This window comes from Balaenoptera ricei, chromosome 10 (genome assembly GCF_028023285.1).
Source record: "Balaenoptera ricei isolate mBalRic1 chromosome 10, mBalRic1.hap2, whole genome shotgun sequence".
NCBI lineage: Eukaryota > Metazoa > Chordata > Mammalia > Artiodactyla > Balaenopteridae > Balaenoptera > Balaenoptera ricei.
Genome location: NC_082648.1, coordinates 4,708,623 through 4,722,481, shown reverse-complemented (window position 1 = coordinate 4,722,481; position 13,859 = coordinate 4,708,623). Strand labels below are relative to the sequence as shown.

The following is a 13,859-nucleotide window of genomic DNA, read 5'->3' as shown; positions in this document are numbered from 1 at the left end:
AGAGCAGGGTGGGTCTGCGTGGACGGCCCCCCCCGCCCCCGGCTGGGGTCCAGCCTCTGCCAGGCCTCCCTAGGGCAACCCTCTCATCTTCAGGAAGTTCCCCCACCACCCGCTGCCCTGGCCTCTCCCACCTAACTCCAAAATCCCTTTGGGGGGTCACTGTATGATATGGCCTCCGTAAGGGCTTTAAAAATAGACTGTGGATCCCCTGCAAAAAAAAAAAATCTGTGGCTAAAAATAGCTCTCAGCATCTAAGGGAGGAAAAAAAAAAAAGAAACTGCAGCAAAATTCAACTGGAGCAGTGAGTTTCCTGCCTCTGATGTTCCGGGTCGGTTACAGCACTGGGGACGGCACAGAGCGAGGGGAGGGGGGTTGGGGGCCTTCAAGGACAGCCATCAGAAACCCAGTCTTCGGAGAATGTCGCTCGCCGCTCCCTGACCGCCGGCCGTTGGACCCGTTCTTGGTCCCAGCGGCCAGGCTGAACTGGAGGCAGCAGCAGGGAGCCCCAGTGGAGCCGGGCAGGTGGCAGAGGGGACCTGGGGGCAGGCCCTGCAGCGTCCCCAAAGACACACGTTCAGGGGCAGCTATAGGTCGCCTTAGGATCCAAGGCTGAGGGTTCCTGCCATCCGAACAGCTGCAGTAGGGGTGACGCCGATGCTCCGCCTTGTAAAGCAACATCCTCTGCAGTCAACAAGGGACAGAGAAGCCCTGTGGGAAACTGTCTCTAGGAAAGTCAGAATTTATACCCAGACGTCAGCGCAGGGGAAGGGGAACCCCCATGGTCTTTCGCTTAAGATCGTCTGGATGGCTGACAGCAAAGAGAGCTGTCTAAGGAGTGAGGGGACAGTGTGGCGGTGCAGCTCTGCTCACACTTAAAGATGCTTTAAGGGGTGGGTTGAGGTGGGAGCTTGCCATCTAAACACACACACACACCTCTTTGTCTATATCTGTAAAAGAAGAAGTCTGCTCGTCTGCTCAGGCCGAAATGCTATCACAGTGAGCTGGAGAAAATTTCAGGCCACAGCGTGAGACGAGAGGCTTCTGGTCCCCCCATTTAGTTGTAACCGGGGTTCTCTCTGAACAAGTGATCTGCATGTGTTGGTCACAGGGACGGACAAATGTAACAAGCTAAGCAGAGGACTGCTGGGGGCGAGCGGGAGGACCCCCTAGGAGAGGTGTGGGTGCTTCCAGCAAATACGCACCATGTTCCCAAATCAAGTGTTAACAGCTGATGTTTTGTTACCATACTTTGCCCTGGAGGCTCTACCCCCGCCTGCACACCAAGGGCACACTCACACGCACAGACACCTCCAATGAATGAGGGCTCAAAATACACACCCAGCCCACCCATGTACCACTGTTTTCTGGACCCATACCTTTTCTCCAAAACTACTAGGTGTTTTCACGCCAAGAAAAGGAAAAGGGGAGTCTCGGAGGCTGAAATGTAAATCGCTCCCAAATAATTTGGGGAGATGAAGGTATTTCCAAAGCTCATGCACGCTGGGAAGAGGCTTCATGAAGGAGGAAGAGGCAGGGTGCTCTGGGAACGCTGGGGGACCAGCGCCTGGCCAGCAGGCACTGTGTCGGCTTGGTTGCCTGCGTGATGCTCAGTTGTACATGCCCAGATGAGACCGGCTAACAGTGCACAAAGGGGGCGCTCGATAACTCCCGGACCTTGCTTCTTTGCAAGCGCAGGGCAACTAATACCCTCTGGGTCATTTCATCTCAGTCCGAGGATTGCCTGACTTTTTCTCCCTAAAAAACTGCTTCACCTTCCCCACCCCAAGAGCACAGCCTGATCAGGACCATGACCTTGGGGTCGGCAGAGACCTCGGGGCAGACCAGCAGCCCCCCAACCCACCTGGGCAGGAAACATGCTGGTCCAGCCAGCCCAGCGCTGCTCACTGGCTCCTCACACAAGCTCCTTTCTCTCCCTCCTCCTCTTGCTCCGTCTTCGGTACAGGGAGAGCGATCTCCCTTTCATCTCAAGCCACAGTCACCTACTGCACAAGGGGGTGAACGAGGATGCACTTTGGGACAACAGGAGGAAAAGCAAACAGCTTGAAAAACCAACAGCACCCCTTCCCCGCCAGACCCTAGTTCTGGATGGTGTTGGTGCACGCAGAGATTGCAGCGTTTTCTGAAAGGCTCTGCTACCATCTCCTCAGTACTTTTCCTCTTCCAGCCCCTCGGGCCTGGGAAGAAATCACCCTGCCCCACCTGGTGGCCAGAAGTGGCCAGAAGCTCAGAGCACTAACCTGGGATGCTTCCCGCCAGCGTGGTAATTAGCCAAGTGTTTAGTCACCACCACAGCCTTGTGAATAACAGTGGGAGGGGGGAACCGTCTGTTTCCTTGGAGATTTAGCTGTGTTCGCATCCATTGCAGTGAACTGTTCCCCATGTTCCCTGTGAGCTCGACAATCCCTGGTTCGTCTCTGCACAGGGCTCACCACCCTGGATGTAGATGGCACATCATTGTGCCCTAGGCCAGTGCCACCCACAGCCTAGTGTCCTGACCTGCAGCCTCGGCATTACCCGGAGCTTGATAGAAATGCACGTTCCTGGGCTCCTTCTCAGACCTACTGAGTCAGTATCCCCGGGGGTTGGGGCCCAGGAATCTGCATTTTAACAAGGTCTCCAGGTGATATGGTTCCACAATGAAGGATGAGAAGTCCTGCCCTGGACCATGCATGCCCCGGTATCCTGCTCCCATTAATGTCCACAGCCTTTCTTGACTATTAAGGCACTAGACAAAAACAAAACTGAAAAACACATCTTCGTTATTGCAATCAATAATGTATTGACTGGAATAATGTATTGATTGGAAGGAAACCCTTCTCTTTGCCTCTCAGGAAACCCCTCCAACCCCTCCCATCGTCATCGACTTTCTTTTCCACCAAAACCAGGCTTGGAATGGAGTTTTAGTCACCGAAGCATCTTTGAGAGACTAAGCTGTGCTTGGAAATTCAGAGTAATGAGGACCCCTGCCACCAAGATGTGAGGCAACACCACAGAGCCCCGACGAGCTGGCCCCAGCTCATCAGAAGTCAGCAGGACCAAAAATGAAGCCAGACAGCAGGCAAGTGATTGCTGACATAGAAAATGTAAACTTTAACCCCGCTTTTGAGCTTTCCCAGCCTACTGCTGGGAAATGATCAATTACTGTTGACACTTCAGCACAGAGGGCTCAGAATCATTTTGATGAGTTGACTGGTCCTAAGAGGTCAATCTCATCTTATTTTTACTGGTATTTTTAAAAGCTGCTTATGTGGGGAGGGGCAACGACTTTCCACATGCTTCAAACTGCGGAAAGCAGAGGGTTGGTGACAGATGAGCCACAGTGCAGGAGGACAAACCAAACAGACCACTCCTCCTTGCAGGAGGGGCCTTGGAGAGCATCCAAATATAAACCCCCTGCTTGACAGAGGAGGAAACCTCTGAGGCCCAGAGGGGAAGACTCCCCCTGGAAGACAAAAGGTTATGCACAAGGTCACTACCCATCTGTCCCCTCCTGACCCCAAGCCCAATAGCAGGTAGGAGTTCAGGATAATTCAGCCTGACTCTTAGCCTGGTAGGATTCTAGAAAATCTCTGTGACCGAGTGGTATTTGAACTGGAAAATCACTTTTCCAAAAGACACCTGATCTCTTTGCCACATCATCCCCTGGCCCCTGTGCATAATTTCCCACCGCTGACAGCAACCTGGGCAAAAGTCCCTGGATATCAGGCCTCTGAGTGCAGTTTCCAGGGCAGTTTCCTGCTGCTTCCCGCTGCTCTGTTGCATCTTCCAAGAGGTTGGGGATACCCCCTGGCAGGGACCCCCCTCAAGTTGCCCACTGGGCTTCTCGGGCCAGGGATCCGGGGGCCTTTGAAGCCTCGGCTCCCCCCACATCTGCCCCGGATCTCTGAGCAGCACCTCCTGGGGCTCCTGCACGGATGGACAAGGGGCAGGTCACCCCCCATTCACTGGATGTCCAGCTACATCAGGACTGCTGGGTAGAGACCCCAGCAGACTCTCAGCCCTGAACGGACTCACACATCACGTGTGGCTGGACACGCAGGGACCCCGTGGAGTGACCGAGGGCTGATGAAGAGCCCTTCCCACCAGGAGGTGCCCGGCTCCCGGGGCAGCCCCAGGGTTTCCCAGCCCACCTGTGGGAGAAACAGGAGCCGTGGTGGCTCCCTCTAGTGGCGCCGTCGGCAATGGCAGGTGGCTGGGGAACCATAAAGGGAGCAGGTACCTGCGGGAAGGGATGGAGCTGATGAGCGTGGCCCAGATTCTTATAGATTTTGGAGGAAGTTGTTTTGTCTCGTTGTGGGAAAAAGCACTGGCGATCTCTGGCTGCAGGCCTCAGCATCAGCAACAAGCCCAAGGGCTCCGAGCGCTACCCTCCTACCCAGGACGCCTCTTCCAGCCACTCACTGCCTCACCGTGGACAAAGCCCCTTCACTTCTCTGGGTCTTGTGACCTCCCACGTGACCTCCCATCCCTGAGATGCTCTGAGTCTCAAATGAGCCCACAGTCTACTGCTCACCCAGGAGGAAACACAGCATGGCTCATACCACCTACACCTGGAGGGAGACTGACAGTCGCCAAGCACTGCCACGAAGAGCACGGCGACCGTCTGACGCACCTCGTCTCACCTCTCCTCTCACCTCTCCCACCGCCCGCCACCGGCGTCGTATTCTGAGGCTGAGCTGAGAGACAGAGGATGCCTTCTGCGGCCCACAGAGCCAAGGGCTCCGTGCCAAGGGGTCACTCAGGGCTGTAGATTTGCACTTGGAGCCCTGAGGAAACAAGATGGAGGAATTCCTCCTCTTTAGCAGGAAAAGATGTCTACGTGGCCCAGCCCATAATAGTCAAGACAGTGACTGTCACTAACACACACACATGCTGACGACAGCCAGGACCTACTTGCGTATTCACTCGTATAATCAGAACAACCCTGTGTCCTTGGCGAGCCACCAACAAGCCATTCTTGCCTAGATACAAGAACAGTGACAGCCAGAGTCACCTGGGTATTATAACTGCCTGCCTGCAGGTAGAGACGCTTGATAAGAATGGAATCATTACGGATCCCCCCAGGCAAGAGGAGAGGCCTCTCGTTTTCCATCAGGGGCCAGGAAACCAATTTGCCCTCAGTTATCCAAGTGATGGAGTTAAAGTCTATCCAAGTGGGAAGAGACAATGGCGATCACTGGGTCCAATTCTTCATTTCTCAGGTGAGGTGGAGGACCAGGGGATAAAGACATGCAAAGTGTCGACGTGCATCAGACGGTGAGTTTAGTGGCAGAGCCGGGACTGGGCCCCGGGCCTCCAGACTCTCGGCCCACAGCTCCCGCCGCTCCGCCGTGTTGCGGCTGCTCGCACGTGAGCTGGAGGGTGGCCCTGAGACCTCCCCTCGGGCGGCCCAGGGGGCTCCCCGGCCACGAGCCAGCGCAACTGAGCTCAGGGAGCCCCGTCCTCTGACACCAGCCCTTGGCGCCCATAAGTGGCCTGGTCAATCAGTTTTCTGCTACCTCACCTCCAAACAAAGACAAGAGTCACTCCTGGAACGGTGCCTCCCAAAGGCAGACCGATGGCAGAGGGCAGGACAGTCTGAGGGCGGCCTGTGACATCAGGTCTCCTGCCGTCCATCCGTCCACTCTGGACAAGGCCTCCGTGGGCCCCTCCAGGAGCCAGGAGAGAGGCGTCCTCAGCCTCCCACTGATGTTTCTTCTTCTCCCAGACCGATTCCGGGTTCTCCTACTGGAGCGCCCCACGCACCCTGGCTTTTCCTCCCCCATTGTCTCGGCCTCAGGTGATTCTGGTCTCCTGCGTCCCACTCTGGTGTGGTTGTCCGGGAGGTGACAATACCTTGCCTGCCAAGGCCAAGGCCAGCCAGGTCCCCAACCCTCCCAGGTGCACGAGACTCAGAATAAATCATGGAAACGCAGATGCAGCCCGTCCTGGACGTGCGGTCAGGGAGACAAGACGGCGGGGACGGCGGCAGCTGACACTACCCACCCACCACCCCACCTGCTGCCACCCACCCCCGGGCCTCCTGGAGAGAAGGAAGTGGGGCTGGGAGGCAGAGCCAAGCTGTGCCTGGGGGCAGAGTCTGGTGGGTGAGGTCACCGCAGGCCAGCTTCCGGGAGAGGGTCGCTGGGTCTCCAGCACAGACACAGAGGGTGGTCCGGCCCCCGGGTCTCCCCTTTCTCCCCCGCAAGCTGGGAGTCATCCTCGCCTTCGCTCTTTCTCTTAACCCCACCCCCAATTCCTCCCATTGGCTCTCTTTTCAAAATTATGCAGACTCTGTCCACTTCTCACCAACCTCACCACGGACAGCCTGGTCCGCCCACCAGCCGCTCTCACCGGGATTATCCAACCGGCTTCCCAACTGGAAATTCTGTTAGAATTGAAGTCCAGACATGTCCCTTCTCCGCTCAGAACCCTGCAGGAATGGCTTCCTTTCCAACTCCACGTACGAGCACAGCCCTTTCAGGGCCTCTAAGGCTCTGGCTGGACAGAGCCCACACTCAGTACCCAGGTAACCCTGACCTCGCGTCCTGCTGACTCACTGCCCTCCAGCCGCACCGGCCCCCTTGCTGTTCCTAGAACACGCCGGCGAAGCTCCCACCTCAGGGCCTTTGCACTTGCTGTTCCTCCACCTAGAACGGCGCCCTCACTCCTTGACCCCCTCTGCTCTTTACTCAGACATTCCCTTCTAGGTCAGCCTTCCCCTGTCTCCCCTACTTTAATCTGGTCCCCACACCCCCCTACCCCCTGCTGTATTTCACGGCCCCCTTTCTGGATGTCCCTCGGTGGAGTTTGTACTCACCTAGCATAGAGTGTATTTTAGTTACTTATTCTATCGATTGCCTATCTCCTCCAGCAGAAGCTAAGCTTCATAAGAGCCTGAGTCCTTGGTTTTGTCCCTTGGCCCACAGCAGGCATTCAACGAACACTTGTTGAATGAAGAAGCAAACAGATCACAGACACAGCTTGGGAAACAGACCTTCACAGGAGATGTCAGAGTTGTGAGACTTCTTCGGTAAGAGGAGAAGCCTGGGAGAGAAAAGTGTGTGTGTGTGATGCAGCGATGCTTGACTGCCACCCTCACTTATAGGAAACAACGTGTAAGTGCCTGATGACTTGTACGCGAGTGTGTTAACGGCATATATTAACCAGAGCCAACGTTCATTCAATCACATCCTCACTCACTCATTCACCGGCCACTTTGTGAGTGACAAGTCCACGTCCGGTGCTTTGCTAGACATCGGGTGGGCACTTGGCTGAGGATATGGTCCCCGCGGCCAGGGCTTCTGCAGCTTGGTGACGAAGCCCCCTGCCCAGCACACAGATCTGGGAGGGTCCGGGCATTAAAGCAAACGGTAATCTCAGCAACACCTAATTAGGAAAGTAAATTCAAGGCAAGAAAATCAGCCTCATGTGTTTTGTCACCGAGAGGAAAAGATATTTGGATGAGTGGCCACTAGTGGGAATGTCCCCTTCCAGAGCACCCTGGAAGGATGCTGGAGGGAGGGAGGGACGGAGGCGAGGAGGAGGGACTTCCCGGAAGTAGAACCTGCTCTCCTTCCCCTGGGGACAGGACAGAAGCAGAGTGGGTTACACACTAGAAAGAAGCCTCCGCTGTCCTGGGACACCCTGCGCGTGGCATCGTCTGGCCTTGACGTCTGCCCACAGGCAGGTCTATAGGAGAGGCAGGCCACTCTTCAACCGTGGGTGACACATCCTGCCCCCTTGGAAGACGTCCCCTGTCCAGGGTGGGGTCACGGCAGAGGGTAATCAAACGTCATTTCTGATGCCATCTGCGGGTGGCACCTGGGACGCTGGCTGGGTGCCCTGGCACCTTGGATAGCTGCCTTTGTCACGACTTAACATGACGTGTCTGCTTAGCTTAGCTGTTGATGTTTCCACGCAGCGAAGCACACGGCCTCCGAGACTGCGCGTGGGTTTACTGGTAGCCCTCCGTGGCCACCCTTTTCCTAGACGGGCCTCCAGCACAGCCGCGCACTTGCCCTCATCGTTCGACCCCTGCCCTCTCCACACCTGGTCTCCTTAATCCACACCACCAGCTCTCACCTCCCCGCCCCAGCTTCACCCCAATATCCTGGGCCCCATCTTTAAATGCCGGTGGGTCTGGTCCCAGCTTTTTCCAGCCTGGTCATGGCCCGTGGGAGGCCACCGGAGGGGGTCTCATCTTCTGGAGAAGTTGAGGGTCCGGACCCTCTTTGTCCAGCCACTATCAGAAGTGGAGGTGTAGGTCTCCTGGCCTGGACCTCTGTGCCAGCCTCTTCCCTTCCTTCCTGCCAAGGATGAATCAGAAGAAAAGGAGATGAGTTAGTGGTGGGAGGTTGGGCTGCATGAGGGGTGGCTCCAAGAGACCTGGGATAGACGGCCAGCCTCTTTCCTTGGCTCCTTTGCATGGTGGTCCCCCGCCTGGCCCCATTCCTGGCCTCTCTGTCTTACCCAACCCGTACCTGCCACCCCACAGGCCCTCCAAGGGTCCCTGCAACCCATCAGCAACTGCTGAGCCCTGAACGGCTCCTGCAGAAGCTGCCTTTGTATACCGTGGTCATTAACACCCCACCTTTAGTGGCCTCTCAGTCCCCCAAAATTAAGTCCAAGCAATCCGCTCAACTTCCAGGCCCAGGAAGGTGATGCTTCATACAACTTACTAGCTGGGCTCCCTTCTCTCTGACACCTGCACTGTCCTGCTGGGTCCCAGGGCCCATCTTGACCCTCAGATCCATCAGGCGTATGCTTCCTCCGTGAAAGAGTCCTTGCTATAGCCTGGCTCTCCCCTCCGCCACCCACTGGAACCTCCTGCCTCCCCCTCCCACTTTCCTCCGTCCCCCATCCCTCCCAGCCCAGCCGAGCCTCAGCGCCGCCGTGAGCCCCTCTGGCCGCACCAACACGACTGAGCTCTCTCTTCCCTGATTTCCTGCTGCCCTTACAGTCAGTCCCACGTGATATCAGACGTCAGTGTTTTCTACTGGAAAGTATGTGAGATTTGGGGCCCAGTGTCCTGTGTTCAAGGTCTGCCTCTACCGTGCCCTGGGCTGAGAAAGCCAAGTGCCAACTCAGCTGCCGGGTGTGAAGGCGTGTTGCTGTAACTCCCACAAAGCCCTTCAAGAACAGGCCAGGGTTGCCTTGGACATGCTCTTCCAGGTCTCCTCCCCACCTCCACAGAGCCAAACACCTATCCCTCTGCCACTCAGTCAAAAGAGGGGAAGTTTATCTAATTTGAAAGGACACATGTGCCCCCATGTTCATTGCTGCACTAAGAGCCAAGACATGGAAGCAACCTAAGTGTCCATCAAGAGATGAATGGATAAAGAAGATGTGGTACATAGATACAGTGGAATACTACTTGGCCATGAAAAAGAATGAAATAATGTCATTTGCAGCAACGTGGATGGACCTAGAGATTATCATACTGAGTGAAGTAAGTCAGACAAAGACAAGTATCATGTAACATCACCTACATGTGGAATCCAAGAAAATGATGTTGACAATGCAGAAAATAATATTTGATAGTGATAATGTGTAAACACTGAACACTGACTTAACCAAAAATTATGTCAGAAAGTGGGCATGCGGTTTCCTCTCAAGACCAGAGGTGCTGTCCCATCACACCGAGTAGAAGTCAAGGTCGTTACAGCAGCCCATGAGGCCCTACCCATCGTGCTTCCCCACCCTACCAAGCTAACCTCATCCCCATCACCCTCCCCCACTCACTGTGCTCCAGCAGCAAGGGCCTCTCTGCTGTTCTGGTTCTCAGTTACACCCTCTGTCCTCCCACCTCAGGGCCTTTGCACTTGCTGTTGCTTGGTCTGGAATGCCACCTCCCCACACATCCACGGGGCTCTCCTTCCCATCCTTTGGGTTGTTGCTCAGATGCCATTTCTCAGGCGGGTCATCCCTGCCCCCGCTCCCTTAGTGAACACTGCGTTTCTTCCCAGCGTGGCCCGCATCACTCTCACGGGTGCTTATTCTTCTCCATATTACGTATAACCATCCCTATAGAGCACTGCCTCTATACAATGAGAGGCTGACAGCGATGTTTTATTTCAGTGCTTACTTATCCTCCCCACTGGAGTGAGAGCTCTGTGAGAGCAGAAGATTTTGTTCACGACGTGTATCCACGATTTGCTCCCTAATATTCCCGTGCTCAGTGACTGGCACAGAGTAGGCACTTTATAAATATTTGGTAAATGAAAAAAAATTCAAGAAATAGCAACATAAGCATTTACAGAGAAAAACGAAGGAAAATACCAGAAACTGTTCAAACAATTGAAAGTGGTTGCCTTATCTAAGGACTTGAATTCCCAGTGAGGAGAGAAGCAGGACTTACAGTATCACTGGGCTTTTCAAATCATGGGCATGTATGACTTTAACAAAACTTAAAATGATTCCTAAGTATACTGTTTTTCACCTCCCCCACCCCAATCATATTTCATTCCAATGCCAAAGAAGTGAGGGCTAGATTTCCTATTTTTTGTGATATTAGTCCTAGACGTCATCTCCTTCCTCTCATCCACCTCTCTCTCTCTAACCCACCTCCTCCGATCCATCCCCAAGGCCGGAAGCTCCCACCTCCTCCACCGCTGTCAAATCCAATCACTTCTTTCTATCTCCACCACTATCACTCTAGTGCCATCTTTCACCTGGATGTTGGCAAAAGTTTTGTAACGGGTCCACCTGCATCCATCCAACGCAGTGCCTTGTGGTGAGACTGCCTTGCTCCATGCGTGCCCTTTCCTTTGTTGCCTTGGCAACCCCGTCTCTTGTGCTCACCACGTTAATCCCACTACAGGGCCTTTGGACATACTGTTCACTCTGCCTGGAATGACGTGTCTGGAACCTTTGCCTATCTAACCTTCTTCATATAATTCACATATCACTAAGTCAAATCCTCCCATTTCAGGCTCTTGTAGAACTGGTATGTGAATGTCTGTACTTTGTAACGCTTGTCACAGTTGCAGTTTTATACTGGGGTTTACTGGATGAACATCAGCACGAACACACACACCAAATCACCGTCGTCGTCGTCGTCATCAGTTCTGTTAAAGGAGGAAATCATTTGTTCCATTTATCATTCTATCGCCATTGCCTAGCACACAATAGGAGCTCAATAAATACTTATCAATAATTTGTTAAAACACTACCTTTTACTACTGCAACAGCCAATATGTATTGCTTGGGTTTGAATAACATTTATTAATCTGCCTCACCTCTGCCCTAAAACTCTTAGGACTTGGAGATGGCATGCTTTTTTTTTAAATAAATTTATTTAGTTATTTATATTTTAAATTTTGGCTGTGTTGGGTCTTCATTGCTGCGCACGAGCTTTCTCTAGTTGCGGCGAGCGGGGGCTACTCTTCGTTGCGGTGCGCGGGCTTCTCATTGCTGTGGCTTCTCTCGTTGTGGAGCACGGGCTGTAGGCACGCGGGCTACAGTAGTTGTGGCATGTGGGCTCAGTAGCTGTGGCTCGTGGGCTCTAGAGCACAGGCTCAGTAGTTGTGGCACATGGGCTTAGTTGCTCCACGGCATGTGGGATCTTCCCAGACCAGGGCTTGAACCCGTGTCCCCTGCATTGGCAGGCGGATTCTTAACCACTGCGCCACCAGGGAAGTCCAGCACGCTTTTCTGTAAAGCCCTGCCACTCACTCCTCTATAAACCTGTGGTTCCCATCTTCACATATAATTTCTGGAAATGTGTATTTATATAAAATCTGCAAAAGATTGTATGTTGTATGGGGTTTCTATGCTGGAGCACTAAGGTATGATGAAATCCTTCCTTACGCTTTGCCTTGTAGATATAACATCCATATCTATTTCCAGCACTTCACACATGATCCTTCAATATGTTACCTTCCTTCATAATTCAACACACATTCAATTGGTTGAATCCCAGTGAACAACTGATTGAAGCTAAAGAGTCAGCACTTTCGGCAAACCTAACGATTTTTATCTCCTCTCAGCTCTGCTAACATCTTTGCTTGGTGCTGTCAATTTCTCTGTGTTCCCCTCATTTTTGTAAAACAAGGGCAAAAAAATGCAACAAAGTAGCTAAATTATTGCACATGCATAACTATACAGAAAAGATGGTGACATGGGCCGGCTGACAGGGCCACCATGAGAACGACCATTTGTCAGCTAATGCACAAAATAACAAATCCAACATAAGATAGGGCATCGGGGGATCTAAATTTGAACACCTAATTTTGAGCACCACTTGTTTATACTTCCTGTGCAATTAAGGACTACCTAGTAATCCGGTATTAATTTAACCCTTTGCTGAGTAAAGCAAGTTTGAATTCATCCATTTTTCCCTACTTATTCAGAATCGTATGATAAAACAAACATTCTTTAAAGTTCCTTCTAAAGAATAAGACTGCCAGGTTGTCTCCTTTAAATTAACTCCCCTTCAGACACAAGCTAAAATAGTCAGAGGGAGTCTTAAAGTTTTTACATCTGCAATATATTACAATTGAACAACGAAATTTGAGAATCCTCATGTGTATATTTTTAAAACACATTTTCCTTTGCCCCCAGAATCAGTCTTGGCAATTGCTATTGGGGGAGTCACATCTTCAACTGGGCTGCACTTCCCAGAGTTTGCGCCATGCCCCATGTGCAGGGGAAGGTGAGGACCAGGATCTGGACGATCCTGCCTCTTGCTGGATCCAGTGTGAACCACTGACCATCTCAATCTCGCGTCTACACTGGCTGGTCTTGTCTCGTGTCTACACTGGCTGGTCTAGACTCAACAGCTGTTTCCCAACCGTTCTGGCATTCCTGTGAGTGATGTGGAATTTGGCATCCCTTGAAACCTTGAGCCTGATCAAAGTTGCTGCTCCTCTGGGGTACGTCACCAAACCCTGTGCAACCCCTGAGAGATGGAGAGGCGGCATGCAGCAAGGTGAGGGCTACGTCAGGCTCCAGACACCCACAGGGAGACTGTCGGTCTCTCCCAAGTCTTAGGGTTCGCCATTATCTTTAACAGCGTGCGGCCAAGACATGGAAGCAACCTAAATGCCCGTCGACAGAGGAATGGATAAAGAAGATGTGGAACATATATACAGTGGAATATTACTCAGCCATGAAAAAGAATGAAATAATGCCATTTGCAGCAACATGGATGGACCTGGAGATTGTCATATTGAGTAAAGTAAGTCAGACAGAGAAAGAAAACTATCATATATTGCTTATATGCAGAATCTAAAAAGAAATGATACAAATGAACTTATTTACAAAACAGAAACAGATTCACAGACTTAGAGAGCGAACTTATGGTTACCAGGGGTGGAAGGGTCGGAGGGAGGGATAGATAGGGAGTTTGGGATTGACACGTACACACTGCTATATTTAAAATGGATAACCAACAAGGACCTACTATATAGCACAAGGACCTCTGCTCAATATTATGTAACAACCTAAATGGGAAGATGTAAAACTGAATCACTTTGCTGTACACCTGAAACTATCACAACATTGTTATTCAGCTATACTCCAATATAAAATAAAAAGTTAAAAAAAAGAGCATGTGGACATTATAATTAGCAACAAAATGCAAACTACACAAGATACCACTTAATGCCCATCAAGTTAAGAGCCACTCTTCCCAACTAGAACATTCAGAGCTGGTTGGTGACATAAATACTCTCACACAGAGCTGGCGATTTCTTCTGTTTGTCTTTTCATTTCTATACATTGACCATCCACTATAATTTGTCAAGGTGGAAATAATCTTTCTGATTCTAAAATGTACACACTCTTTGCCTTTGGAGTCGCACCGAACCGGTTTCAGCCCAGTTACTTATGCGGTGGCCTCATCTGATAAATGGAAA

At 52.1% G+C, this 13,859-nt stretch overlaps 1 protein-coding gene across 1 annotated transcript in view; it reads right to left on the bottom strand.

The window, feature by feature from the left end:
* Window positions 1-8,126: 8,126 nt before the first annotated feature.
* GALNT8 (polypeptide N-acetylgalactosaminyltransferase 8) overlaps window positions 8,127-13,859 on the bottom strand; it is a 101,732-nt gene continuing 95,999 nt past the window's right edge. Inside the window, 1 exon segment of the mRNA XM_059934933.1 lies at window positions 8,127-8,309. Within this exon segment, the coding sequence (XP_059790916.1) occupies window positions 8,127-8,309 (183 nt within the window).